General features: G+C 50.2%; 1 protein-coding gene across 1 annotated transcript in view; it reads right to left on the bottom strand.

Annotated features, from left to right (window-relative positions):
* MGMT (O-6-methylguanine-DNA methyltransferase) overlaps window positions 1–27,596 on the bottom strand; it is a 132,446-nt gene that overhangs the window by 93,821 nt on the left and 11,029 nt on the right. Inside the window, exon 2 of the mRNA XM_049790605.1 lies at window positions 18,514–18,650. Within this exon, the coding sequence (XP_049646562.1) occupies window positions 18,514–18,638 (125 nt within the window). The 5' untranslated portion in view covers window positions 18,639–18,650. The remainder of the gene's footprint in view (window positions 1–18,513; window positions 18,651–27,596) is intronic.

Raw genomic sequence — 27,596 nt, 5'->3', positions numbered from 1 at the left:
TAAGGGCCTGTCAAATGCTTTTTCAAAAGGCAAGTGCCTGGTTCCATTTGCTCTTTGTACTGTTTTCTTGATTTCGGCATCACTGATTTCTGCTCTGGTTTTTATTATTCCCTTCCTTCTACTTCGAGATTCATCTGTTGTTATTTTTTGAGTTTCTCAAGCTGTGATATCAGGCAATTATATTTGAGGCTTTTTTCTGTTCCTTAAAATAAACCTGTACAGCTCCCCTTCATACTGCTTTTTCCATGTTCCATAGATTTTGAGTGTTTATGTTTTCATTCTCATTCATCTGGAGGAATCCTTTTATTTTCTTTTATTTCCTCTCTGACCCAATAGTTGCTTAGCTTCAGTTTCCAGCTGTTGGAAGTTTTCCTCCTTTAAAAAAATGGTAATTTCTACCTTCCTGGCATTGTCTTATTTGAGAGGACACTTGCTAGGGCATCTCTGTGGCTTTCTGGACACTTAATTTGTGTCCCAGCATGGGTTCTACCTTGGGCAATGTTCCATATGCAGTGGAGAAGAATGTTTGCTTGACTTGTGGGGGTTATGAGTACAATATATACCTTTTTACCCTCATTCTCCTGATTTCTCATGTAGGGCTCCTATTTCCTCACTGGGCTTCTGTCTGATTCATATGTTCATGAAGAGAGAACATGGGGATGGTGTGTAGGTTTATGGGAAAAGAGATTCATTATCACTTATTGTCAGGGAATGCAAATCCAAACAAGAGGGTGGGGGCTGGAGCAATAGCACAGTGGTATGGCTTGCATGCGGCTGACCTAGGACAGACCTCAGTTCTATCCTCGGTGTCCCATATGGTCCTCCAAAGCCAGTGATTACATAGCCAGGAGTAACCCCTGAGTGTCACTGGGTGTGGCCCAAAAAACAAACAAACAAAAAAACCCAAAGCAAACAAGAGGGTGATATCATCTCACATCAATGAGAGTAGCACAGGCTAAAAGCCTTGTAGTTCTAGTACTGGCAGGGATGGGGACTTAGGAGCCTGCCTCAATGGGACAGAAATGCTGTCTGGGTCAGTCTCTATGGAGAAAAGAATTTTCCAGAAAGGAAGAAAGATTTGAACTTCAGTAGATTCAGACTGAACTTCTTGTCATCTATTCCTCCCAACACAGACACATCAGTGACAAGCAGATGAACAAAGCAGGTAGAGATAGATGACAGGACACCAGGAACTGTAGCAAAGTTAGAACTGCGCAGTTCATTGAGGCTTGGATGGAACTGGGTCAGGGTGGAGGGGGGTTAAATGAAAAGAGTCAGAGGGAAAAGGACAAACACGGGACACTATCACCTGTCTGTGGTCTTTAGAAAAATGGAACAAGGGAACAGAGGGAGGAAATGGTATCAACCCCTTGGCCTCCCCCAGATGACAGATCTGATATTCCCCAGTGGTGGTAGGAGTGAGGGTGGAGAGGTAAATAGGAGTGATGGTGGAGGGAGCTGGCGAAGTGAGGGAGCTAGTCATCAGAACCCCAAATGCTCACAATATTGCAGATCCATTACTTTGATTACAATGACAACAAGAATAATAACCACCACGCTTAGAAGAGAATGGTCTTTCTGCTTCCTATAAGGTGACTCAGAATTGTGAATGAAAATTCAATGATCACAATGAAAACATTCGTTTCAGATCCAAGGAAAATAGTCTCAATTCAGTATCTTAAATAATTTTCTTATAACTAAGACATGAACTATTTCCAGTGTGCCCCTTGATATTTATCTATTGGTCAAGGTTAAACTATCAGAAATCAGCAGGTAGTTATTTTTTCCCCTTGTCCTTATACAACATATATAGGTAACATTGGCATCATTAAGACATTGAAAAATTAGCTTAAGGATTTGTCTGGGAAAGAAGATGGGTTTTTATTCTACCAAACTCTCTTGCTGAATAAATCATTCTTCAACTGAAAGATAAAATTTGGCACCAAGACTGGGGGAAAGTGATGTGAAAAAGCTGGGTTATCCCCACCTCATAAAACAAGAGACAACAATGTCTGTGCGGTCATTGCTGTGGCGTGAGGAGGTTGCAAAGAAAGGTAAAGGCCCTAGACTGTTACTGCTTTGAGGGTGAAGCGAGTTCAAAGCCTGCAGCCAGCTCAACTAGTGCCGCCTTTAGAAAAGGCTTAGGAAAGGCTGAACCTGCCAGGACCAGCATCATCTATGCAGCTTCCCAGGAAGCCCAAACTTACTGTCAAATCAAGTTAAATAAGATCTGGTTGCATGAAAAAGTTTCTTTCCCAAAAGCTCTGCTGGCAAAATAAAAACAGAAACGCCTACTTTATAGGTGAAGGGTTCTTCCCCATTGATAAGACAAAGCCTTAGGCTAAGGAAGCAGTTTGCACAGGACACACAGGGCCCATAAACACGAGGGTGCCAGCCTCAACTTCTGGAAAAATAAAAATACTAATAGGGCGCTGCAGAGGGCAACATTCGAAGACTGTTTTCCAGAGCGGGATAAGGCAGCACACACACTCATCAATAATACTGGGTTGCTCCCAACCCATGGCACTCTCAAAGGACTAAACAGAGGCTGGAGAGAGACACAGGTGCCTGGTTCTCACTCCATGCCATAGAGCACCTGTGGTCACCAATGGGGAAACGTAGCCAATCTGACTCGGAAGATACCATCTTTGGGGGTTCCAATGCTGCACAGGCCCAGTTAATTGGGAATAGTACTCCAGATATTTTCCATCCAAACCCCAATTAATATCAATGACCACAACCATGGGGTGGGTGTCTCATACTGTCCACCCAGTGGTGCCCAGGGCCCTCTGATACTTGATTCCGGAGCCTGGGACACCTCCAGCTTGCAGACAAGTTGACACAGGACTGGTGTCTAAGATTCGAGGGAGAAGCATCATCTCAGCTTCCAGTAGGGACATTTGGGGACTCACACAGTCTCACTCTTGGGCTCTTTCTCTAAACTCCAGCTCTCTTTGAAAAACACCCAAGTGGATCTAGACTGTAGGTTCTCATGACAAAACTCCACTGAAATGATCTGTCAGTTCATTGGACACTCGATGACTTCAGACAAATCTATTTTTGTTGGGGAGGGCACACCTGGCAGCGCTCAGGGGTTCCTCTTGCCTCTGTGCTCAGAAATCACTCACGGCAAACTTGGATGACCCTATGGGATGCTGGGGATCAAACCTGGTTGGCTATGTGCAAGGTCAGTGCCCTCCCAGCTGAGCTTGCACTCCGGTCCTGACATCTCCATTTCTAATGACTCATGGCTAAGACCACCTGTAAACAAAAAGAAAGCCCTTCCCGAGAACTCCCCTCTCTGCACCGACTAATTATATATATATATAATTAATAATTATATATATAATTATTGTATTATATTATTTATAATAATATATTGTATGTATATATATAATTTGTTTAGTTTTGGGTCACACCTGGCAGCGCTCAGGGGTTACTCTTGGCTCTATGCTCAGAAATAGCTCCTGGCAGGCTCAGGGGACCATATGGGATGCCGGGATTTGAACCACCATCCTTCTGCATGCAAGGCAAACACTCTACTTCCATGCTATCTCTCCGGCTCTATGCATCAACTTTTAGAGAGCACTTTGACAGTGAGTCAGGCTGGGGTATATTTCCCCACCCCAGATGTGCTTCTTTTTGGAAACTGAAGCTTAATTAAGCTCCTGGCTGGGTCAAGAGCATCCACATGCTAGATGTTTCCTCAGAGCACCGCTCGAGTATAATCAATTAAAATGCTCCATGAGTTGTTAGATGAAAGAAAAAAAAATCCCAAACAAGGGCCCTTTCTGCCACTCTCTGAGCTCCTGCATGCATTAAGAGGTTAATTTATATTTTGTTCAGAAGCCTGCAAACACAAGGAATATTTATATCAGATATTCATGGCTTACTTCGATGATTGATATCAATTTCTCTTCATAATATGACCAGCAAATAAAGCACATGGCTTTTCTAATATAAAGAAATAACATGTGACAAGGTTCCCTAAAACATTTCTATTTTGGACCTCACAGGCTAAATTGCTTTTGCTGGCCCTTTCCACCTCTCAGCATGGTTGACAGACAAATTGATCGAAACATTGGAAAATAATATGCTTGCAAAATTTCTCTGGGTGAGTTTTCCGTCTTTTGAATTTTTCATACCAGAACAAAATGAAAGATTGCCTTCTTGATTTTTCCTCCATTATGCAGCCCCGTCTTGTGTAGTACAGGAACACACGATACTTCAAACAGCAGCCACACGTTGTAAACAAAATGTGGACCATTTTTCATGAAACACCCAAGCTATGTGAAGTTCAGAGTGGCGGCCGCACCCGGGCCCTGCACATGGAGTCACTCCATTATAATGAATTCATACATTTGAAGTCGCCTAAGGGCCTCTCATTAGACCCAGGTGGGGGTCAGAAAATGTGGCTCAGTGGCCGGCACCTACCACCAGGGAGGGGAGAGGCTGGGCCCTTTGATCAGCCCTGTCACCTCCAGCTCATCTCCAGCTCCCAAATATGTCTCAACTATTCCAGTTGTAGACTCAAGACCTCTGAGCTGTGGGCACTGGGGCCTGGAGGACAGACAGTACAGCAGGGCACTGTGCCCATGAGGACAAAACACAGCCCAGCAGGCCTACATATTTAGATCAAGTCCAGACTAGGTGGCTGTCTCTGCCGACCTGTCTCACCTCTGCTCCCCCATCTCGGCCTCCACTTCAACTTCTGCAGATACCCCAGGCCCTCAGGCACTTATAGAATTTTTAAATTGATGTCGGTAGGACTATGGAACAGTCCAAGTTCTCATACATTTAAATTTACTCCTCATGAAAGTTCTTATTAACTAAATTTTTCCCCTCACAACACTCATAGGTCAAGAATCGATGAATAGTCCATTTTTTTCCTCCCCCAGTCAAAATTAAACAAATCATAAAAAATGGCATCATTTTCAACATTGCAGATTAGATTTAGTGGGTAATATCTGCCAGATATGAAAAACAGAACTCATTAGGTAGAACCAAAATAATTGTCATGGTGCGCCTTGGACGCAGGTCTGCGCTGCGGTTCACCAGGAAAGTGGGTGGGAAATAGGCACCTCACTGGGGTAACACCCATAGATTCCAGTCAGTCTTTTAAGTTTGGGGGTGAGCAAACTCCTTCAGGGGACCCTATATGATACTGAAGATTAAAACAGGGCCAGGCATGTGCAAAGCAAACAACTTCACCCCTGGATGCTCTTTCTCTCATCTGTCTGTCTGTCTGTCTGTCTGTCTGTCTGTCTGTCTGTCTGTCTGTCTGTCTGTCTGTCTTTCTCACCCATCCTCTAAAATCTTTTTAAAGATCCTTTGGAAAGATGACAAGGGCAAGACATGGGCTGCATGTCCCATCCCCCAGGAGCCTTGAAATGTGGGCTGGAGCCTTTGCACAAAGCCTGGTGGAGAGAAGGGGAAGTGTCCCAGGTGTCTGAGGCAATGTGGACTCTAAGATGATAATCCAGATGGTAGTAGCAAGGCCAAGATGGGGGGTGGGTGGGTGTGTGTGGCTGTGGGGGGCCCAGAACAGGCTCCTGTGTGGAAGTCCCTGGGCTTCGGGTCACCTGGGAGAAAGAACACTTGCTGAGACAACAAGGGCAACTGTCCACATCTCCTGGACTCTCAAAGCCATGGACAACTAGTCTGGGCATGATGACCCCGGATGAATGATATGTCCAGTATTGCTGTCCTCCAAGCTCTGTCCAAGCTCCAGAGAGTCCCCTGCAGCCTTAAGCACAGACACAAGGCACAGTAGGGGATATGTGCTGCCCCTTCCCTGCTATCCATTCTGGATGAAGCCCACAGGTGACTGCAGAGTGGCCCAAGGACAGCTGCTCACTGAGTCTAGGGAAGGGGCAAGGTTAGAGGTATTCGGGCTGAAGTGGTAGAAGGAGCTGGGCAGCGAGGGACAGAAGCACCCCTGAGGACCCCACAGATGCCCTTGGGGACCTCACAGATGCTCTCCGTACTCAGAACAAAGACACCCCTGGACCTTCAGGCCTTGGCTGGGCAGGGGAGGGCTTATCCTTGCCTCTGAGGGTTACCAGGGCCTGGGTTATGCAACAGCTCCTCCCATGGGGCTCTGTGAATAAGAACTGGTCACCAAAGGGCAAATTCTAGAATTTTTTCTAAGATGTGTTCAGGGCTTACTCCTTCAGGGGACCTTATATGATGCTGAAGATTAAAACAGGGCCAGGCATGTGCAAAGCAAACAACTTCACCCCTGGATGCTCTTTCTCTCATCTGTCTGTCTGTCTGTCTGTCTCTCTTTCTCACCCGTCCTCTAAAATCTTTTTTAAAGATCATTTGGAAAGATGACATTCACCCCTGGGAGCACTCTCTCTCTCTCTCTCTTTCTCATTTATTTCTAAAGATCATTTGAAAAGATGACATTCACCTCTGGGCTGTGTCTCCTCTCCTCTTTCCAACCTCTTCTCTCTCTCTTCCTCTCTCCCCCTTATGACCTTCTTTAAAGATCATGGAAAGATGACATCACTGAGTTCTGACTCAGTGGCCTCCGTCTCCCCAGGGATATATGCTCAGAACACTTCTCAGCCCTGAGTCCATCTCCGGGGTCCTCTGCTCTGCAGATTCTCAACAGAGACACAGCAGGAGGAAGCACAGTGCTTCTGGCCGCCCGCCGGTGGCCTCGGCTTCCAGCAGCAAGCGGCTCCAGCACACACCCACTAGAATTTAATATGCTTGAGTGCTCGTTTGGCTGCTAATGTGACGGCCCGGCCGCCACCACCACGGAGCCTTCCGAGTTCCGAGTGACAAACCGGGAAACCAGCAATTGGGCTCCCATATCTCCGGATTGGTATTTCAATGACAGATGTTTGTGGCGGCAAAAACCTCTGTCAGAACAAAATTAGGTGATCTATCATTTTAAGATATGGTCTTCATATACTGTTTACTCGGAGATATCACTTGCCTCAAGCCAATTTTGACCAAGAACATTTTGTGATATGGAAGTGATTTGTATATCATCATTTTTGTGATAAATGTAGCTCTTGAACACAAAATAACCTACCATAGCACAGTATTACAGTTAAAACCCCGCGCCAGTAAATCTGCACTGTGGCTTTATTACCACTAAGATACTCCAGCCTACTGCAGCCCACTCCCCCCCTTGAATTAGGTTGCCACTCGCCTGCCTTCAAATTCTATGGGATATTTCCCCCCATTTGGGGGGCTATCCTGGCCCCACATTCTGCTCAGTTTCCAAGCCTTATTTAGGGATGGATTGCTTTCCCAGGGCGTACCCAGAATGTGGGACCCCCCCATGGGTTGCCAGCAGAGACCAGTGTTTATGAGAACAAAGCCAACAGTGACGGGACCCCTTCAGGCCTGGGATGGATGTGCCTGGAAGTAGCAGGCGGCAGGCGCTTAAAGCGGGGACAAGGGGCAGGACGAAGGGAGGAAGCAGAGCAGGCCAGGGTTGGGGTGGCCTTGGGCCCCTGTTTCGGGGAGGCAGGATCAGCAGCTGAACTGAGCTGAGTCTGCTCCCAATTCTTGACATTTCCCCAAAACAGGCTACCACGTGCTGCTGCTCCTCAGAGAGACAACCCACTTCTGATTCCTCTGTCTTTCCTGGACAGAGAGAGACACCCCACTTCTAACTCATCTGTGTGATGAGTTAGAGGAGCTCCTACTTCCTGGAACAAGCCAGGGCTCCAGGGCTGGTCCCAAAAGCCAGGTCAGCGTGCATCTTGGACCAGAGTGCTGCAGCCCAGGTCGAAACACCCCATAGACAGACAGGCCCTGGCACCCAGACAGCAGGTCAGAACTGGGGAGTCCTGGAAGGGAGGTAATGGAGGCCCATGCTAGGCTCCCCAACTCCAGCTGGTCTAGAAGTCCAAGAACCATGGAGGAAGTGAGGCCACTTAGTGGGCGGAAAGCAAGGTAGAGCCACCCTGGGGCTCTATCTCAACTGTGAGATCTGCACAAGAAATAGCTGCTGTGGGGCCACCTTTACCCTGGTCTCCTGTCATGCCTGCACCAGCTCGGAGCAGGAGGGTGAGACCAGGCATCTGGTCTATACAGTTGTATCTGTGGATTCAGCTCCGAAGAGCAGACATGCAAGGCTGGGTGTGGACCCCAAGGTCTTCCAGGTGAAGCTAATCAGCACTGTTCCTCAGAGAGGGTCAAAGATGGATCCCCATGCCAGCTCCCACCCATGGTGCCTCCATCAGGGCCAAACTAGCCTTAATAGAACCAGGTCCAACTGTTAATCTGGGGGTCTACAGGGTTTCTGCAAGGTTTCTGGGGGCAGTGGCAGATTCTTGCAGATGCCAGAAAACTGATCAGAAATGTCACCCCTGTGGGCCAGTCCTGCACTCGCCCCATCTATCTACGAGGGACAGCCAGGAGGTGGCGAGATGGTCTTTGACATCAGGTGCCTGCTCAGGTGTGGTACACACTGTGCCTGGCACACGCCACAATCAGGAGGACAGACCCATTGCCCAGAATCCTGTGGGTGTAAAACCCAGGCGGGAAGGTTGGGGCTGCCATCATGTCTTACCCCACTGTGCATAATTCAGAGCGAGGTGCTCGTGGCCTTGTAGATCGGTTCAGAGGCAGATGGCACCTTGTGAGTTTCTTGACTCTCATTTTCCTGTCACAGCTCAAGGTACCACTACTTAGTTAAACATCAGCACCAGGGAGGTGATGTCGATGCTGTGTGACAGGCGTGCCCCAAGTCCAGTTGGAAATTTGGGCACTATTCACCCTCCTGCTCAGCCTTAGGTCACTTGTAGGGACCTTTCTGGGGGTTCATGGGCCTTTGGGGAGAGGTCCTTAGATGTGCAGTTCAGCCAGTTTTCCGAGAGGAAGTCCTTGAGGGCCTGGCCTTGAGCACTGAATTGTAGATGGACCTTAGGGCAGGTGGCCTGTGTCCCAGGATACAGGTGGGGAGGTCTGGAAGCACCCATCCAGCTCTGCCACCCTAGAGGCAAAGTCTGAGCCAGGAGCTCTGGGGAAGGAAAAGGCTGAGCAGAGGAAAGAGAGGGAGAAGGGGAGAGGGGGGCTTGAACAAGGAGCCTCAAGCTGCCTGCTGGTCCATCTCTTGTGAGGTACCCCTGCTCTCTGCTTCTGCCTGGTTGAGACTTCCCTTTCCCCTGGCCACAGTTGTTAATTTAAGAGAATTAGTCAATGTACTTTTTGTTTTTGTTTTGAGCCACACACAGTGATGCTCAGGGGTTACTCCTGGCTATATGCTCAGAAATTGCTCCTGGCTTGGGGGCCATGTGGGATGCCAAGGGATCAAACCATGGTCTGTTCTAGGTTAGCATATGCAAGGCAAATGCCCTACTGCTTGCGCCACTGCTCCAGCCCCAGTCAGTCAGTCAGTCAGTCAGTCAATGTACTGACTTTAAAATGTACTTTTAAAGGTCCCAGTCCAATTGCCATTACAGGAGGGGGGGAGGTGTCATCATCCCTTAAAGATGCACTAAGTCTTTTAAGTACATCAACATAATCAGACCCAGAAGCAGGCATTGTCCTCACTGCTGGGCACAGATAACACTAGACAATCCAGCCCGATGACCAGAGCGAGCCCCTGAAGAATGAGAAGGGCCTGTAAATGGACTTGGGGGACTTTATAGTATGACAGGGATTGGACCTGGGTGGATCCCAAATTGGCTGTGTGCAAGGCAAATGCCCTTCCTGCTGTGCTATTACTCTGTTTACTTACCAGTTAGAACTCCAGGAAACAGCAGCCAGAGATCAGGCTGGTCCCTGGGTCTGACCTTGTCGCCAGGCCAGCCGAGGTACAGGACACTCTCCTGACAGCCACTTCTTTGTCACTATTAACATTTTTTATTTCTGCCACAAACCGGTGATGTAGTAACATGATCTCTGAGGGCTGGAGACAGTACAGCAGGGAGGGCAGGTGTTCTTATACAAGACTCATCTGAATTTGAGCCCCAGCAACAGAAAGGATCCCTGGAGCCCACCATGAGTGTGGCCCCCCAAAAAAACCAAAACCCCAAACCCAAAATGATCTCTGAGCTGGGGTCAAGAGCTTCCAAAGCTGCAGTGAAGAATCCAGGTGCATGGAACAGGGCAAGTGCCTCTGCCCAAGATCCCAGCTCACTTCTGCACCCTGGGGGCCTCAGACCACCAGAGCACAGTGGGGACTGAGGCTCTGCACAGGGGGACCAGTGGTCCAAGTCTCGAGTGCCGTGCTGCCTGGTTGAAAGGACCAAGAAGACGCAGCACTGCCCTTTTCAGGGCATTCACAGGGTCGAAACAGGGCTAAGTCCCGGCCCAGGGTCTGCATTCTCCAGCCAGAGCTCCCCGCTGATTCCAATCTGCCTTCCAAGGAAACAATCACTGCTTGGGCAGGCAGACACACTTGCTCTGAGTGGGAGGAGCTCAGTGTGGCCACCCACATGCCTGCCTCATTCAATGCAGTTACTGCTTCGACCCCTGAGTCTTTGACTTAACCTCCGTGGTCAACCCTATGCAACTGTGCTCCCTTTGGCCATGGGGCTGAGACAGCAGAGAAGGCCAGAGGAGGTCGCAAGATGGCACAAATTCTGGTGCAGGACCCTCCAGTGTGTGCAGGGCTGATACATCCTGGTCCCTAGAAACTCTCCATGCTGTAGCCTGAGTCTTCAGCATGAGTCTACCAGCCTGAGGGGCTGGTACTGGGCAGTTCATCATGAATGTATAGGAAGTGGTACAGCCAGTCTCACTGCAAGGCAGGGCTGTAGCCCAGGGCCAAGGATATGCCCTATGTCTGTGAGTGTCTGTGTATCTACGTGGGCCTGTGTGTGTCTATGAATGTCAGTGTCTGTGTCCATCTCTGCATACAACCTGCCTGTGCCTCTGCATCACCTACCAACTGAAGGTGATACCAACATCCCTGAGCCCCTTCCAGCTATCCTGAGTGGCCCCGACACATGGCCGTGGCAACTAATGGAATCCAAAGCCTTGGCCACAGGTTCCGGTACCACCTTTGTAATCAGAAGGGACTTTGTAATCAGAAGCAAGTGGCGTCATCTGTGAGTCAGCATACATGGGCCCAATCAAGGCAGCACAGAAGTCACCGAGCAAAAATGGTGACAAAGATTCAGAAGGGCCACACCACAGATGAGGCTATTCTGGGAAGGGTTTGCAGCATCTGATCAACTATGCCAGGAGAAAAAGGAAGCTCAGTCTTCTGAGTACCTCCAGGGCACCTATGGGACACTTCTAGGGCACATCTGGGTCACTGTCCTCTGCAACACTGAGACTCCTGCCCCCCACAATGGGTGACATGCACTTGGCAGAGCTGATAGGATGGCCCGGTAGGCAGGGAAGGAACCACCTCCAGTGAGTAGATGTGGCCCCGAGACAGACGCAAGGCAGAGTTGACACAAGGACAAGCCCTGACTCCTTTCTGTCTGGCTCAGCCATCTGCCATGACAGCCCACACTTATGCATGGAAGCCTCTGTCCATGGCTCCCACAACCCGAGCAGAGGAAGCCAAGGGACATAAGGGGGAAATGCTCTGGAGCTCAGGAGACAGCAGAGCTCTGGGGCCCCTTCATGCAGACTGTTTCATGCTAGGTCACTAAACGGCCATGCCTCAGCCCAGACCCCATCAGGAGTGTGGAGAGGGGAGAAGACTCAGAAATAGTGGCTCTGAGAATTCGGTCAGCAGAGACTTGAGAGTCAGGCTGCAGCATGGCTGGAGGACCTTGTCAGGGACACAATAAGATGCCAAATTGGGGGCTGTGTATCCAGTTAGCCACTTCATCATTTGCTTATTTGCACACAAATGGACAGGCAGGAGCTCCTGCCCACAAAGCCCAGCTCTGTGCCCAGGCAGACACCCGGCTGAATGCGGGAGAACAGCCTAGAAACAGGCCATCAGTTCCTACAAGCTGGGTCCAGCAGGACAGATTCAGCTGTCCCAGACCCTCAGGACTGCTGTGGGCAATTGGAATCTCCCCAGAACTGTTAGGAGGTCCCTGTACCTGCCTGGCACAGTTCAGGAACCATATCAGGGCCTGCACACGCCCCCCCAAATACATAGGAGCTTCTTCAAGTCCCAGACTTACCAGCATACACTCTAGCTGGTAAGGAGCATGCAGGCCACATCGTGCCCCACTCTTGCTGCTGCTGGGCACAGTGGGCTCTGGACTCCACGGCAGGGTCCCCCTGGTCGGTCAAAGCTGCGGCTCCCCAAGCATGATGATTAATGAAGGCACCTTTCTCAGAATGTCAGGCTCTGCCTTTTTAACAACTGACCTTTCATGGAATACAACTGAACCCATAATTCCACTTTTGTTCAGTTTCTTATTAGTGGAGTTAAAATTAATACTTAGGGGAATGACGGCCGCAGTGATGGGCACTAAATCTTCCAACACATCAGCCCTCAGCGGGCACCACCCACGGAACGAGCTCTGCGTCTGTCTCCTGCTGGAGCAGGAAGGTTTTGCTAAATTCCTCTGTCCTTTAGAAAGACAAATTAAGGGCAATCTGCAGGTCTTAGATGAGAACAGAGATGTATATTTGAAAGAGAAAGATTTTAAAATTTGTGGGTATTGTTTTTATTTTCTGTTAATTTTTTCCAAATTCCTAATAAAATTGCTCATTTCAATCATGAATTTAGCAGGATTTTCTCTGGCACAGCATCTGGAAATATTCCTTATGGCTGGAGTGATGGGCAGCACTTGGGCCTTAAGAATCCACATCTATCTCTCAGAAGCAACATACCGTGCCTCATCAAGGCAACTTGAGATGCCAAAGCCACTTAGCTTATAGTGGGATCACAGGAAAAAAATGAGCTAACACCTCAAGGATGCGCCCTTAAAGCAGGAAAAAAGATGGGAAATGGGGCCAGAAGAGTCACTTCTCCTAATTATCACTGGGAGTAGCAAATTACTTAAGGACTCAATTTCTCCACCCCACCAACCATTCCCAGCCGCAGAAATACCTAATTTCTATCAATCCCTTCAGGGCCCCAACTAGTGCCAGCTTCAAAGAGCATATGGGATCCCCCGGTGAAGAAAAAAGGCAAGAGTACATTCAATTATTAATTCTTATTAAATATTGGGGGAAAGCTGTGCTGGACAAACAGTAGGAATATCGCACACAGGCAAGTGAAGAGTCAACAGTCACTCTATGGGCTGTCATCTCACCCCCTTTTTCTCCTTTTTCTTCCAGGGGTTCATTCTCCAGAGAAGCCCCAGGGACCAGTTAACAAGGTGGCATGGATCTGAGGCTGAACTCAGCACCCGGTGAGCCAACTTAAGACAAGCAAAGGCCCAACCTGTGAGCACTTGCCGGGGACCCATTCACCTGCTTCAGACATCCTGAGATCAGAGGGAATGCTCACCGGCAGGGATAGGCAGAGCACTGCAGAGAAGCATGCAGATGGAATGAGTGAGGAGAGGCTTCGAAGAAGGATGCCAGCATAAGCTCCATTCTCACCAGAGTAGGCCCCAAGTGACAGGTAAAGAAAATGGAGACACAGCATCCCTAGAGACAACGCTGTGGCAGAAACACATGGCAAGATCAACATCTAAGCAACAAGCATGTTCAGGAACCAAAGGTCAGGCCAGGTTCGACCCAGCTGGCAGCTAACAGAGGCCCTAAGGCTAGGACCCAGAACTGTGACTAAAATCACCTCCATTCCCTTTCCCTACACTAGATGATATTGGACCAGTCAGTCTCATAACAGGACAGTGATGTTCAGACCTAAAGTGACAGGCCCAGTGAATCACCCAGAAAGGATGAAGCAAGGACAGTCCTAATAGAGCCAGCAACCCTGCAGAAGCCATTGGGGGGGGGGGTACTGGAGCCATCCCAAGGCATGTACACCCCCAGGCCAGCCCAAACGTGGGTACCAATCACAAGCTTGTCCCCAACATAACGAGCCAATCACAGCATGCCATGGGACACCCTGTTCTTGCCCCTCACTTTCCCAGCCAAGCTTCAGGCCGCCAGAGCACAAGGATCCTCAGATCCACATGGCAGTCGTGGGCCCATCTGGGGTACCAGGGGGAAGGTGCCCCTATAAACAGGCAGAGCAGGGCTGGTGTCGGGGTCACGCTTTCTCCTTCTCTGGCCTTGCATCATGTTTCTGGTATCCCGTGTGAGGCAGGCATGGAGAAGGAAGGTTTCTGTTTAATCGATTGTTCTCCACTGTCTTCCAATGTCACTGTCTCCTGGATACCATGTGGAACAGCCCAAGGGGACTTTCCCATTGGCTGCCCCATTTTGCTTGGGCCTGGACTCAGTGAGCTACCTTCATTGTTCTGCAGAATACAGGTCAGAAGTATAGTGCTCAGGGGTTCTACCCAGGGCTGGGAGTGGCCCCAGGGAGTAGCACCCCCTGCAGGAAGCTACTGCCCACCTCAGTCAGGCAATCTCCCTTCATCCCAGGCAGACAGACAGATGTCACCTCTTTCCTGACATGGATGTGCCAGACTCTCCCCACACTTTCCTGACGCTGCCTGGCGACTCTTCCGCAGAACGAGTGAGTGTGCATAAGCACCAGCCTCCCTGAGAAAGCCACCCTGACCTGAGCATATGGGGGCACTAAATGGAGAAGTGATCTACTGAGGCGAATCATTGAATCTGCTTGCATGTGCTCACAGTGCCCAAAGAAGAAATGTAGATGGGGCAGGCAGAGACAGGGACCCGGTGGAGGACCCTTTTCTCTGTCTCCCGTTCTCACTTCCCCTCATTAACAAGTAAAATGTTTTCACTTGGAAAGAGTTAATAAACAGAAAATGGAGCAGAGCTGCTGACAACATTGTTAATATAATATACAGGGACTTGGAATATTCTTCCCCATATTAACACAGAGCCAGAAACAAGCTTGGGCACTGCCTATGTTGCTTAGGGCAGGCAGGGCTGGTAGCGCTGTACAGATGGGCCAAGCCCTCCTCACATTTGGCCAGATGTCGGGGTGTGTGTGTGTGTGTGTGTGGTGGTGGTGACTAACAGGCACCACTGCTCATACCCCAGATGTGGCTGAGACCAACACATCTCAATGCTAGTCCATCATCATGGGAGGGAGCACAGAGGCTGATGAGAGACCAGAGTCCTTAGCACAGAGAGGACAGGCCCAGAGAAAAGAGACTCTGGAGTGCAGCCCTCAGTCCTCAAGCAGCCCCCTCTCCTAGGAGCTCTAGGACCCATCATCATGTGAGGGGACACCAAAGCCTGTGAGGAGAGGAGGAGGGAAGGGGCTAGAACAAGGGCCAGCAAGAGGACTTTGGGGAGCAGTGGACACAAGGGAGTGGGGGGCAGGACATGGCAGAGCTAGACATCCTGGATAGAGGAGGGGCCCCAGCTCCAGGTATGGGACAATGGCAGAGGCCGCTGGGGGTCCCAGAAAGTGATGGTCCCAACAGAAGGTTGAGGATGTGGGGTACTAAGTCCCAGAGGCAATGGTGAAGCCCACACACAAACAGCTAGCACCAACAACTCCGGGGCTGACAGACGGTGTCAGATGCTGAACCCATATATTCGTGCTGTCACTCAAGGCTCGCATCTCCCCGGGCAGATGAGAGAGAACGAGGCAGCTTACTTGGACTGGTGGATGTGGCGGTGTACATTTGCCATCTCGGCACCAGCTGCAATCATAACACTGACAGCAGTGGCTGTCTGTCACTCCTCAGTGCCTGCTCCAAGCAGACTCAGTCTTACTGGGATCTGCCTGAACACTAACCCGGCCACATGTCCACCAGCCCCAAGAGTACCAGAGGCCAGACCCAGCTCCTGAAGACACCGGAGGGGGGGGATAATGAGAGAGGGTGGTGGCGGCAGGATCTGGGTCTGTGCTCTTCTCTGGGTCTGTTCCCATGTCCCCATGTCCCTGCTTCTCAGCTATGCGCAGCCATCCTGATGAGCAACCCCAGATTGTGCCCTGGTCACCATGCAGGTCCCCACTGGCCAGTGAGAAGAGTCCTGCAGCAGGACGCACTTTGCCGTGCAGGCCCCTGTGGCCCTATGAACTCATATCTGCCCCACCTACCAGGGTAGCCTCCCCCCAATATGTCCCTGAGCATCCCCTCACAGGATCACGGCCCACCATGCTCCAAGCTCACTGCCAGCCTGGAGTGTGAACACATGAGTTTCTAAAGTAGCCCACACTGCTTGGCACTGCCCAAGCCCCCCAGTGCACCCCAGAATTGGAGTTGGGCCCACCTGCACTCACAGGTTTGCTGCAACAGAGTCTGGAACCAGACCTGAATTTTGGCTCTGCAACCAGCAAGCCTAAGAACAGCACGCTTCACAGAATTTCCGAGCATCCCCACCAGGTGTGGCCCCAAAACGAAATAAAAGCAACCTGAGGGATTCAGGACACTTAACCAAGGACCAACCACAAAGTGGCAGTGCCACATCAGGTGGCACCAGCACATAATAATTCATGAGCAGGACAGTGTCCTGCCTGCCTCCCCAGGTCCATGCATCTGGGCATCTTGCATACTGCCAATTGGCACGAGTTGACTCCACAGAGCAAGGGAGGGCGCCCGTTTTTTGTCCTAACCAGCAAAGCTGAAACAACTCCAGAGCTCCGTGGAAAAAATTAGCAACCACCACCACCACCACCACCACCAAGGTGATTCAAGAGCTCTGTGGAAGAAATGAAGCAGCAACACCACCAAAGTAACTCAAGGTGATGGATCGTACCTCTCAATACAAAGGGCTAAATTCGCAAGGCCTTAAAAAATAATTTACAGGAGACATCCCTGCCAAGAGAGTGGGCAAGTATTTCTTAAAATCGAAAAGCACTCCACAAAAGTACAAGTTGTAATTCCCCAAACTTAGAAACGTCTTCCTAAGACACTCAGACAATGAAAAGTCCAGGTCTCCAACTGACAGTCACCCCAACATAGCAGATAAATAAATGTCCTGTAAACAGCACTGCAAGCCAATAAAACACACACACCCCAATTCGGATGGGGAGACACTGTGGACAGATGCCTCACGCTGCAAACGCAAACCCTTTTGTCCTGGTGGGGGTCAGGGGGTAGCAAGCAGCCTCCAGCCCCACCCCCCAAACTGCCACTGCACCTGTCAGCTGGTCTAGTTCGGGGTGGAGTCTGGGCAACACATTCTGAAGGGAGCACTGTCCTTTGCACATCTGGGGTGCTCATATATAATGTGAAGAGTCCCCAGTCCACATTCATAGTGGGTTATCAAGAGGCCTGGGACAGGATCTGTCACCAAAGCGAGTGGAAGGAGCCCCACGTGGCAAAGTCCAGGACAGCAGGGGTCAGAGCGGTTGGATGCCGACTGAATGGATGTGGGAGACTTTTCTGAAATGTTCTCCCTCAACAGAGGTAGCATATAACTCAAGTTTAAGGCACGAACAGATCTTATTTATTCAGCACTTAATTTTACCCATTTCTCTAACTTCAGTGTCTCACGCCCCAGAGTCTGCACAATCCCAGAGGTCTTCCACATTCTGGTCCCTGACTCCTGAGTCAGTTCTGGGGACCCAGCAGGGACAGTGTTGGAGACAACAGTGGCCACATGAGGAAAGAGAAGATGAGGCATGGCCAGCTCCAGAAAGGACCAGGTGACATCCATGTAGGTGCCAAGGAGAGCTGGACAATGCCCAGGTGCCCAAACCTTCAAGCAGCATCTATAAAGGCAGCTGAGGCCAGCTCAGAACCGTCCTCAGAGCAGGCCCAGGTCTCTCTTATCTCCCTACTCACGGGCATCAAATTCATTTTAGGCTTTATTTCCTTCCCCCAGTTTACAGTCAAGAGTCTTTTAAGCACACCTCTCCCCCCAAAATATTCAACACACAATTTCTGTGATTTATGGTGCATTGGAACATGGGAAAAGACACAATGACATTTTCCTTACAAATCATCGAGTGCCTCTGTTTCTCACAGCAAGGCAGCCAGATGGTTCTGAGAAGAATATTCACAGAGATCAAAGGCTTGCTTATTTCTCGGTCTTAAAACAGACTATTGATTGTAATGCACGGCTCGACAGGAAAAAAATCCTCCACAGTGGAGGGGAAAACTGATATTTATTACGGCTCTGGACTCACAATGGCTCTTCTCGGCCGGGGTCTGCTCCAATCAATGTTTATGCTTCTTATGTATTTTCGTAATCGAATGTTCTTGGCATTGTGTTTATTAGCCGTTTAAGACAAACACAGAAGCTCCGAGTGGGAGGTGAGTCGCCTTGTCAGAAGTAACGAGAACTGTAATTTTCAGACAACGAGCCCAGTCTAACGCCTAAAAAATGTTCCTTTTGGAGCAGAATGCTGAGGGTTTCCCCTACCCCCCACTATACCCCAGACAAAGATGCCTACAGGGCAGGGATACAGGTGCCTGATGGAAGGTAACGGTGTAAGGCAGTGGCCTCTATCTGCTCTGCACACCTGTCTATGACATGCACAGTGGGGATACCTGGGCCTGAGACAGAGTCCCACCGCAGAGATGAAAGGGCCAGCCCACACTCTGCAGGGGGCTGGGATAACCTCGTGGACCCCCCCCCCAACTACAAGAGAAACTGCAGCCAGTCACTCACCCACTTTCTGGGGGTTTCTTGCCCGGCAGCTTTATCTCATGCAGGCCAAGCACGCAGCCAGACAACCGGATGGGGCCCAGCGGGCTTTGCACAGTCACCAGGCTCAGGGAACAGCTCCTGTCCATCCTGTCTCACACCTAGGGGACACAATCTGGTTACAATCTGTGGGGCCCTAGGGGTTTCCCCGGATGGTCTCAGCCAGTCGAGCAGTGACACTGCTCCTGTCCCCAGGTGCAAGGACCAGCCCAGTAAAGCTTGGAGGTCTCTGGGGCTCACAGGCTGCCGTAGCTGATCGGAGCTGGTCCCTGTGCAGGAGAGTGAGATGAGGGAGCCAAGAGGGGTGGCTCCTAGGAGGTGGGACCCAGGGTGCTCCTGTCTCACTGCCTCTCCCTCCTCCACCCCAAAGTCTGGGCTCCAGCCAGGATGCCTCATCTCTGGCGGAACCACCACTGCTGTTCTGCTGCAAACACTGAGCATGGCCGAGCTGGGTCTCAAGGCCAGGCTGCTCGACTGCTGCAACTCCAGCCCTGCCCCTGCCCAGAGCACAGCAGGTCCTGTTCTGTCTGTAACTGAGTATGGCTGCTCTTGATGTTCCTGTGGGGGTTACACTTGGCGGTGTTCAGTGATCACACTTGGGTCCATACTCAGTGCTCACTCCTGGCAGTGCTGAGGGAACAGATGAGATGCCAGGGATAAACTGCAGAGGACACCGCCAGGATGTCTATAGGACACACAGGAAACACCCTGCAGGACACATTCACGGGACATTTATAGCACACACCCCACAGGAAACCCGGGCCTCAGCCTTGCGAGTGGAGCTAAGCTGACAGTGCCCCTGGGTCAAGGCAAGGTTGAGCCACATGTGCTGGGTGCAGGGATGTGCAAGGTCCTCTTGACTTCCCCACATGGGAGGGAGCAGGGCCCATAGGAGGACCCCCTGCTGCCCCTGCTGCCTGAAGGGGGGGTCTGGCTGTGACACATACAGGCTCTTCAGGCAACAGATGCACTAGACTTGTGGCACAGGGTAGTGGTGTGTGTGTGTGTGTGTGTGTGTGTGTGTGTGTGTGTTAGGGAGGGAGAGAAAGGAGGAAAGGAGGGAAGGAAAGAAAGAAGAGAGAGAGAAGCCCCAGACCTGAATACAGTAGCAATCCCAGCCAGCCTAAGCTTTGCATCCAGCTCCAGGTTGGTAAAGCTGGGGTGAGTGAAGGTCCTACAGGTGTCCCAGACAGTTCGGAGCTCTGCCCAATGGACACTCAATACCAAACGTGCCCCCCACATTCTGCAAGCTCAGAGCCAGCACAGGCCACTGTACTCCAGCTGCTTTTCATGGGGGCCAGGCCCTAGGCAGCATGGAGAAGACCCTAGCAGGTGCCCACAGAAGCATCCGAGCACAGCTTCAGGGGCCCTTCTGCTCTGAGACACCTACCCGAGACGCAAGAGGGGCTGGGGGCTGACTGAACAGGCAGGAAGAGCTGGATTTTCATGCCTATGTATTTGGAGGCCTCTGGAAATGAAAAGTCAGTTGGCTGGCTTCCTCTCCGTTCCATGGGCACATTTTCAGAACATTGTTCTGAATCACTTAGTGCCAGAACTGGTTCTCTGCCTTCAAAGTAAACCAGGATAGTCTTCTTCCTTCAGCTGCTGGGCCCCTGCTGGTCCCAGAGCTCTGACCTTCTGGAACCTTCTGCATAATACAGGGTCTTTCCCAGCTAAATAGCACCATAGCTGTGCAGAGAAATGCCCAGAGAGAGGCTGATAGGGAGTAATCACCCTGCAACCCCCAATCCATTAGGTGTTTGGAAAATGAGGTGCTGGGTTCACAGTCCTGCCACCACCGTGAGATCAGAGCCTGTCTGAGACAAACCCTCGAGCGGGTTCCGGCTTTTCAGCCCCAGACGCATCCCCAAGAGGTCACACCCACCTCTTCTTTGGGACAGAGGGTCCCAAACTGGGGTCTCCCCACTGGCTGGGCACTCTGAGCTGGGAGAGAGGATCCACTCCACCCCATCCTCCAGACCAGCAAGTCCCCAGCCTTGGGGACCTTTGAAGCTCAGCTGCTCTCAAGCTTGGGACCCTACTCAGACCTGTACTTCTTTTGTTTTTAGATTTTTATAAAATACTTTATGTAAATATTATGGTTTACAAGGTTAATTTTTTTTCCAGTTACACAGTTGTCCATGATTGAGTTTCAGTCATACAACGTCCAACACCCTCCACCAGGGTGCATTTCAATGCACTAATGACAACAATGCCCTCCAGCTGCCTGCTTCTGGGGCAGACATTTTTCTTCTCCCTCTCTCTTTTCCTCTATAAACACTCACTGGTTTGCGATATTGCTACTGAAGGACTACTATGCATGTCTCTCTATCTCCTTCTAGCACCCAGTTCATATCCTGAGTGATCATTGTCCACCATCATTGACCTGTACTTCTGGCTGGTCTCAGAGATGCAAGTGTAAGGGAAGCCTGGCCTCTCAGCCACAAGTGCTGGGGGCCACTGGGCCCAGCCCTGACTCAGGACTGTCGCTATCACAGAGGAGCCACCTTCTCCTGCATAGTCCGAGCAGAAACCTGGCCTCTGCTGGCCACTGCCTGTCCCTTCCTTTTCAAATCCTGCTATCTTCAGCTCAGGAATTCAGGCTGCAACTCCTCTGTATACAATAACACTGTCCCTAGACTAGCCGAGGAGCCCTCAGGGCCGACACGGGAGTCTAGAACATGCCCGGGACACAGGAGCACATGAGCAGGTGCCTGTTCCTGCATTCGCAGAAAGTCTAGAAGTGACAACCCAATGTAGGGACGTGGGCCAGGTCGTGGACTCTGCTGATTCCACTGGTCCTGACTGTTCCTTTACCTGTGCCAACTAGGCCCCAAGCAGCATAGGGGGCAGATCAACCTTCTCCCCTCAGGTGAGTTATGGCTGAGACATCAAGACCAGTGACACGCAGACAATTCTGTGTCGCTCCTCCTCACCTTAGTCCCAGTGCCAACACCAAAGCACATGGCAAGGGCACTGCTGGACTCAAGATGAGCTCTAGAAGAATAAACATGTGGAATCAACCAGTGAATACTGAATGTTTAATACGGAAAAACCTGTTTTGTTCAAGTTATTTTCCTTGAGACGCTTGGTATCTATGTAAAGAAGATAAGAAATTCGCATTTACACAGAGAATATGTTTAAATAAAGATAAAGACCGCTGGCAACCAATTTATATACAAATCCTATACAACTCTCCTCCTTAGAACCCAGGACTCCCACTAAATCATACGTAAGCCTGACCCAATCTATGTTCAAATAACACCTAGAATAACACCTTTCTCCTTTGCTCCAGTACCAGGAGCACACTTATCTCACTTACTAACAACAATGTAAACTTGGGAGACCGGAACTACCCACTTGAGCAAGGAGTGTTTTACCTCTATCACAGAGAAAGGGATTCTTTGGACAGTCTGCATGGGTGAAAATTTAAAAGGTAACTTGGATGGAAGTAAGCCCCCAGACTGGCACAGAATAAAGCAGCTTTGATAATTAACCACTATTTTTAAGCTACAAGAAGGGACTGATAAGGAGCTTAGATGTCTTTTTTTTTTTTTCTTTTACAAAACCCTCCACAGGGTCTGGATCATACTGGCTGGAACTGGGCACAGAGGCGAAGTGGCAGAGGCTCAATCCCACAAAGGCAGAAAACAGGAACCTGAGAACAAGCATCTGGATGCTCAGTTCCCTGCTGAAAAGCCAAGACCCTCGGTCTCCTTTTCCCTCAGCAGACACGGAGGCCAAGGGGGCTTCAGGAATCATGTCTAAGGGCCTTCCAGAGAACAGGCTCCCCTGTAGGAACAGAGGCTCACTGGCCGTACCCTTCCAGCACAGTCTGTTCCTCACCCTCCGGCTGCCCTTCTTCCAGGCCAGGCCCTCGATACTGCCTGCACCCAGCCAGTTCCAAGGGGTCTTATGCAGGCTGCTGGGGTCCACAGGCCCCACCTGGGCACTGTTGGTGCCTCAAAGGCCCATCCAGGGTATAGACTCTGTGGAATTTCCTCAGTGCTGAAGTTTCACATTTGCCATCTGAAGACTGAGTCAGAATGTGGACACAGAAGTGCACGTGCTCATGCCTGAGGGTGTCTGGGAATTCTCCAGTGCCCTGAGCATGCCCAGGTCTGAGTTCACGCATTCCCATCTCTGGGTAGATGCCCACAGCAGTGCTGGTGAGGTTTTGAAGGCTGCCATGAGCACAGGTACAAACGTCCCCAACTGCCACCTCTACAGCAAGGTTTTGTCACTTTTCACTTGACGCTGCTGGGCAGAATGGGGCTGGAGCGATCAGACAGCGGTTGGGACTGACACTGCCAAGCTGGGATCAATCCCCACCGTTCCATAGGGTCCCCTGAGCACCCCCAGGAGTGATTCCTGAGCACAAAGACAGGAATAACTTCCCATCACTGCCAGGTGTGGCCCCCAAATAACAGAAGAAAAGCTGAAAGGCCAGAGGCATTCTTAAAACTTAATAAATTTTTTCTCATTTTTACTTGTTTGGTTTTTGGGCCACACCTGGCTCTACACTCAGAAATTACTCTAGGTGGGTTCAGGGAACCATATGGGATGCTGGGAATCAAACCTGGGTTGGCCACATGCAAGGCAATGCAAACCACCCTCCCCAATGTGCTATCGCTCTTGCTCCATTTTTTTTTCTTTGTCCATTTTTTTTTTTTTTTTGGCTTTTTGGACCACACCAGGTGAAGCTCAGGGATTACTCCTGGCTATGTGCTTAGAAATTGCTTCTGGCTTGGAGGACCATGTGGGAACCACAGTCCATCCTAGGTTAGTGTGTACAAGACAAACGCCCTACTGCTCGGGCCACTGCTCCGGCTCCATTTTTTTTTTTTTTTGGTCATTTTTAAAGAAGCTAAGTGTGGATTTCAAAAAACCTGGCCCATTTCAGACTCCAGGGTCATATATAGGAAAAAATAATCCAAAGAGAAGCAAAACAGGCGGAAGCTAGAGAATAAGCTGGGACAATGGATTCCAGGCTTCGAGTCACCTGGAAACTGGAAACTGTAAGGCAGCAATGACCTGGGTCCTAAATGCTGCCATCCCATAGAGTGCCAGAACTGTCAGTGGCTCTATAGCTTTTAAACAACATGCAACTACCATAAGTCACTGGTACAAAGATCCAATATTTCTACTTGCTTTGCCAAGTAGAGCATGTGTTTGCCAAGTGTGTTTGCAAAACACAACTTTCTCTCCAACAAGAGAGAGAACAAAGAAATATTAATGAACCAAGCAAACTGACAAGAGGCTACAGGAAGAACCCAGGCATGAAGTGAGGTAGAGAGTGAGAGAGAAATAAGGGAGAGAGAGAGAGAGAGAGAGAGAGAGAGAGAGAGAGAGAGAGAGAGAGAGAGCTCGCAGCTGCAGAGAGGCACAAAATCACAAGTCTCATAGAAGTCCCAGGGGAGAGGGATGCCTGCACATCCCTATATCCCGAGTGCTACAGCCAGGGCCGCACTCGGGGAACATAATAAAACTTAAACCATCAGGAGAAGAAACTTTATCCCTCAGCTTAAAGCAATATCGATTCGCGACACTTTTGGAGAGCCATGACAAACATCTCATATCGCAGACAAGACCTCAACCTGACAGGACAAAGCAGACGAACCAGGAACTGCGGCAGACTAGCAGGAGTGACAGATCAGTCCCTGCCTGTCCTGCTCAACCCTGTCCACAAGACCACCGTGCCAAGTCCCTGGAATTTCCTTACTCCTCTAAAGCAAGGAACTGATTGAGCCACAGCCCTTCCTCAGGGCATAGTTGTGCCCTTGCTGATCTCCCTCTGGTGTGACAACTGCTGACTGCCCCAGGGACACTTCTCCAAACTGGCTGCCTCAGTTATTCAGGGAGCAGCCAGTCTGGTCACTGTGCCTGACCCAGGCTGGGCTTCTTCCTTCCAGAAGGCAGAAGAGACTCGTCCTCACCCTAGAAACTGCATGTTCGTCAACCACCAGCCCCACATTATACCCAGGTCAGCCAGGAAGCCATGTGGGCTGAACATGTCATCCAGGCCAGAGGGTGGGGAAGGCAGTGCTCAAGCCGGGCCAGTATCCCAGAATGGCTCATAGGTGGACCTTTTTGCTTCTTTCAAATATATGGAACCATAAGTGTTTTATTTTCCTTCCCATCAGACTGAGTCAGCTACATAACTACTTGAACACACCAGAAATTTAATAATTTTAGTTACTTTCTATACTTGCCATTGTTTTTTATTTTGAACAAGCCCCATTTAGAAAACAAAAGGTTGCTGAGGACCAGACACTGCCTGAACTGGAGATGGAGGATAATAAATGGGGGGGGGGGGCAGAGCCCCCAGTGATGACAAGGAATGGGTATGTTTCTAGGACCTGCTTACTTGTGCTTAAGGAAAATTGTGATGAGCCTTGGCCACTGAGTGTGTCATCCAAGCAAAAGGGGGAACACATTTGAGACCCGTGCAGTTTTCTAGCCTGTATCCAAGATCACAAACTCTAGAGCCAGGCACACTCCGCAACAAGAAACACAAGCAGGCAGAGTGCACCCAGGATATTACTTGCAAACTGAATTAGGGGTCCAATTATCAGAACCACTTCAACTTTATTTCCAAAGCATCATCACCCCAATAGAAACCGTCTCTTGAAATTTCAGGGAGGATTACATTAAGGCAATAACTCACCTCCCAGCGATAATATTGCAACACCACATTTCATAAATACTTCTCATCGACAAGCCAAGTTAATTCGGGTTAATTTTATTGTATTTTGGTGCTAGCTTGCATTGGTGTGTGCAATTACCTTTATCATTTTTATGGCCCTGGCAGAAAGCAATCAGAACAATTATTTGAAAATGGGGGGCTTATAAATTCTAAATCACAGTTGCTGGCATTTTTGATAAAACAGCAGCTTTATCTCGGCCACTGGCAGGGACACGGGATAAATCAGGCATCAGTCAAGTCTAGCTGACCCCCAAGTGCATTGCACCGTATCAGGAGGGTTTCCAAAGAAACTTTCCGGCATCATCCATCATCCTTCATAATACAGAAATAGCTACACACCTGGAGAACAGAAGCTGGAGAAAAAATAATAAGAACAACAACAACAAAAACTCAACAACCTGGGCAGAAAAAACCCCAGTAATGGTTCTCCCTATAAACCCTAAGATGTGGTCCTTGCATGTGGGCACCTATAACATTCTAGGTCATATGTGCTACAAATATGTTCATTTCAGTTCAGTTTTAAGCATCCATGACATGCGGAATGCAGCCATTGGGGGAAGGCACATTCCTGGGCTGTGAGCATCATCTTTCTGTGGGGGGGTGGGCCCTGCCATGTTCAGAATCCGCTGCTCTCTCCATCGGGTCCACCCGGCTGGTGTCACACACCCACTTAGTGACACATGGGGTCCTCACATCTGCTCTCTGAGCCTCGTTTTCTCCGAAGGCTGATTGCTTCAAAGAAGGACATAACTGGATTTGGGAGACAAGAATAAAGGGAGGAATCCTTGAGCTGCACATAGGCCTCCCCTAAGTTAATCACGGGTGACAGGGAGCAGGAAGCTACCAGGCCATTAGGAAGGCAGGTGGCTGGGGCCCTCCCTCCCCAGCCTACCCTCCAGGAAGAGTGGTGGGGGTGCCTAGCTAGCTGCAGCATCAGCAGGACACAGAGAGCCGCAGCCTCATGCCAAGCTGTGTGGTACTCTGCCAGGTGGTGTTTACAAGGACCATGCAAGCACTGAGTAAGCCCCAACCAAACATGTTCAATCTAGCCCCTCTGCATAGGTGACTATGACTGATGGGGTCACAGGCAGGTCTGGCTGGGTCAGAAGGAGCTGCCTTTGAGACCAGCTCTGTAGATGGGAAAGCAGACCAGGTGAAGCCAGTCGTCCTCTCAGGGCTGGGCATCAGGAACAATGGGCACTTAAGATCAAGTCCAACACAGTCCAGGGATCAGATCTCTACAGGACAGCAACATGTGCAACATGGATGTGGCAATTGTGCTGCTTGGAACAGGCCTGGGTCATTCTGCTGGGACAAACACCAACAAACGCCCAAGTGGACTGGGACTGATATTCAGCTCAGCTCTGCAAACAGGACCAGACTTCGGGGCCCTTCAAGAAGTAACTGAACTTGGGCTCAGCCGAGAAGAGTGTGTCAAGCCCATGGCACCTCCCTGCTGTCCACACCAGCTTACAGGGGAAGAGCAAAAGCCGCTGCAAATAGCCTCCCATGGGGCCTGTGGGCTGGGTGCCGAGTATCTGCCTCAGAAACGAACAGGCGGAGGCCCGAGGTCTGCAGAGACGGAGTGGGCTGTGGCCAGGAAATGAAGACAGCTGAAGAGATTCCGAATGAAGATGGATGCCAGGGACCAGTGCCTTCCAAGCACATCATAAATCTCAAAGCTGACACTGCTTCTCAAAATCAGATGCCGGCCAGCATATCTGGCCCCTCGTGCGCCCAGAAGAAAGACCCGCCAAGCAAGCAGGGCATAGAGAGCCCACGTGGAGGGCACAGGCCCTGTATTTTCTTCCAGAAGCATCTCAGTCCCTGCAGTAGCTCAGCATCTTCCAAACTGTGCCTACTGATGTGGTAGATATGAAGAGACCCAGCCCCAATGACTGCCTAGGGCAGGCAGTTGAGGAAAGTGGGATGCGGATTGGGGTGACCGGGCAGAGGCGCCCCAGAAGTTCACTTGGTGATGCTGTAACAGAGCTGAGGTGAGAGAGCCTAGCAGCCAGGGACCAACACTGGTTTGGTTCCCGGCATCGTGGAAGGTCCCCCAAGCCTGCCAGGAATGGTTCCTGAGTGCAGAGCCAGGAGTAAGCCCTGAGCACCACCGGGTGTGGCTCAGAACAAAACAAAAAAATGGCAGGGAGGAGAAAACTGAAGTATCTTGAGTCATATTAGAAGTGGCCTGTGTCCCTTATGGGCTGCCGTATAGGGTCCATATTCAGCATCCTAGACTCAGTTCAGAGACCGATCAGGGCTCACTGGCTGCCAGACAGACGCTCAAGGTATGTCCCGATGGCCCTTGGAGAGACCAAGAAATGCATCAGACACG

The sequence above is a fragment of the Suncus etruscus genome, chromosome 17 (assembly GCF_024139225.1).
Source record: "Suncus etruscus isolate mSunEtr1 chromosome 17, mSunEtr1.pri.cur, whole genome shotgun sequence".
Taxonomy (NCBI): domain Eukaryota; kingdom Metazoa; phylum Chordata; class Mammalia; order Eulipotyphla; family Soricidae; genus Suncus; species Suncus etruscus.
This window is presented reverse-complemented; position numbering and strand designations above follow the sequence as displayed.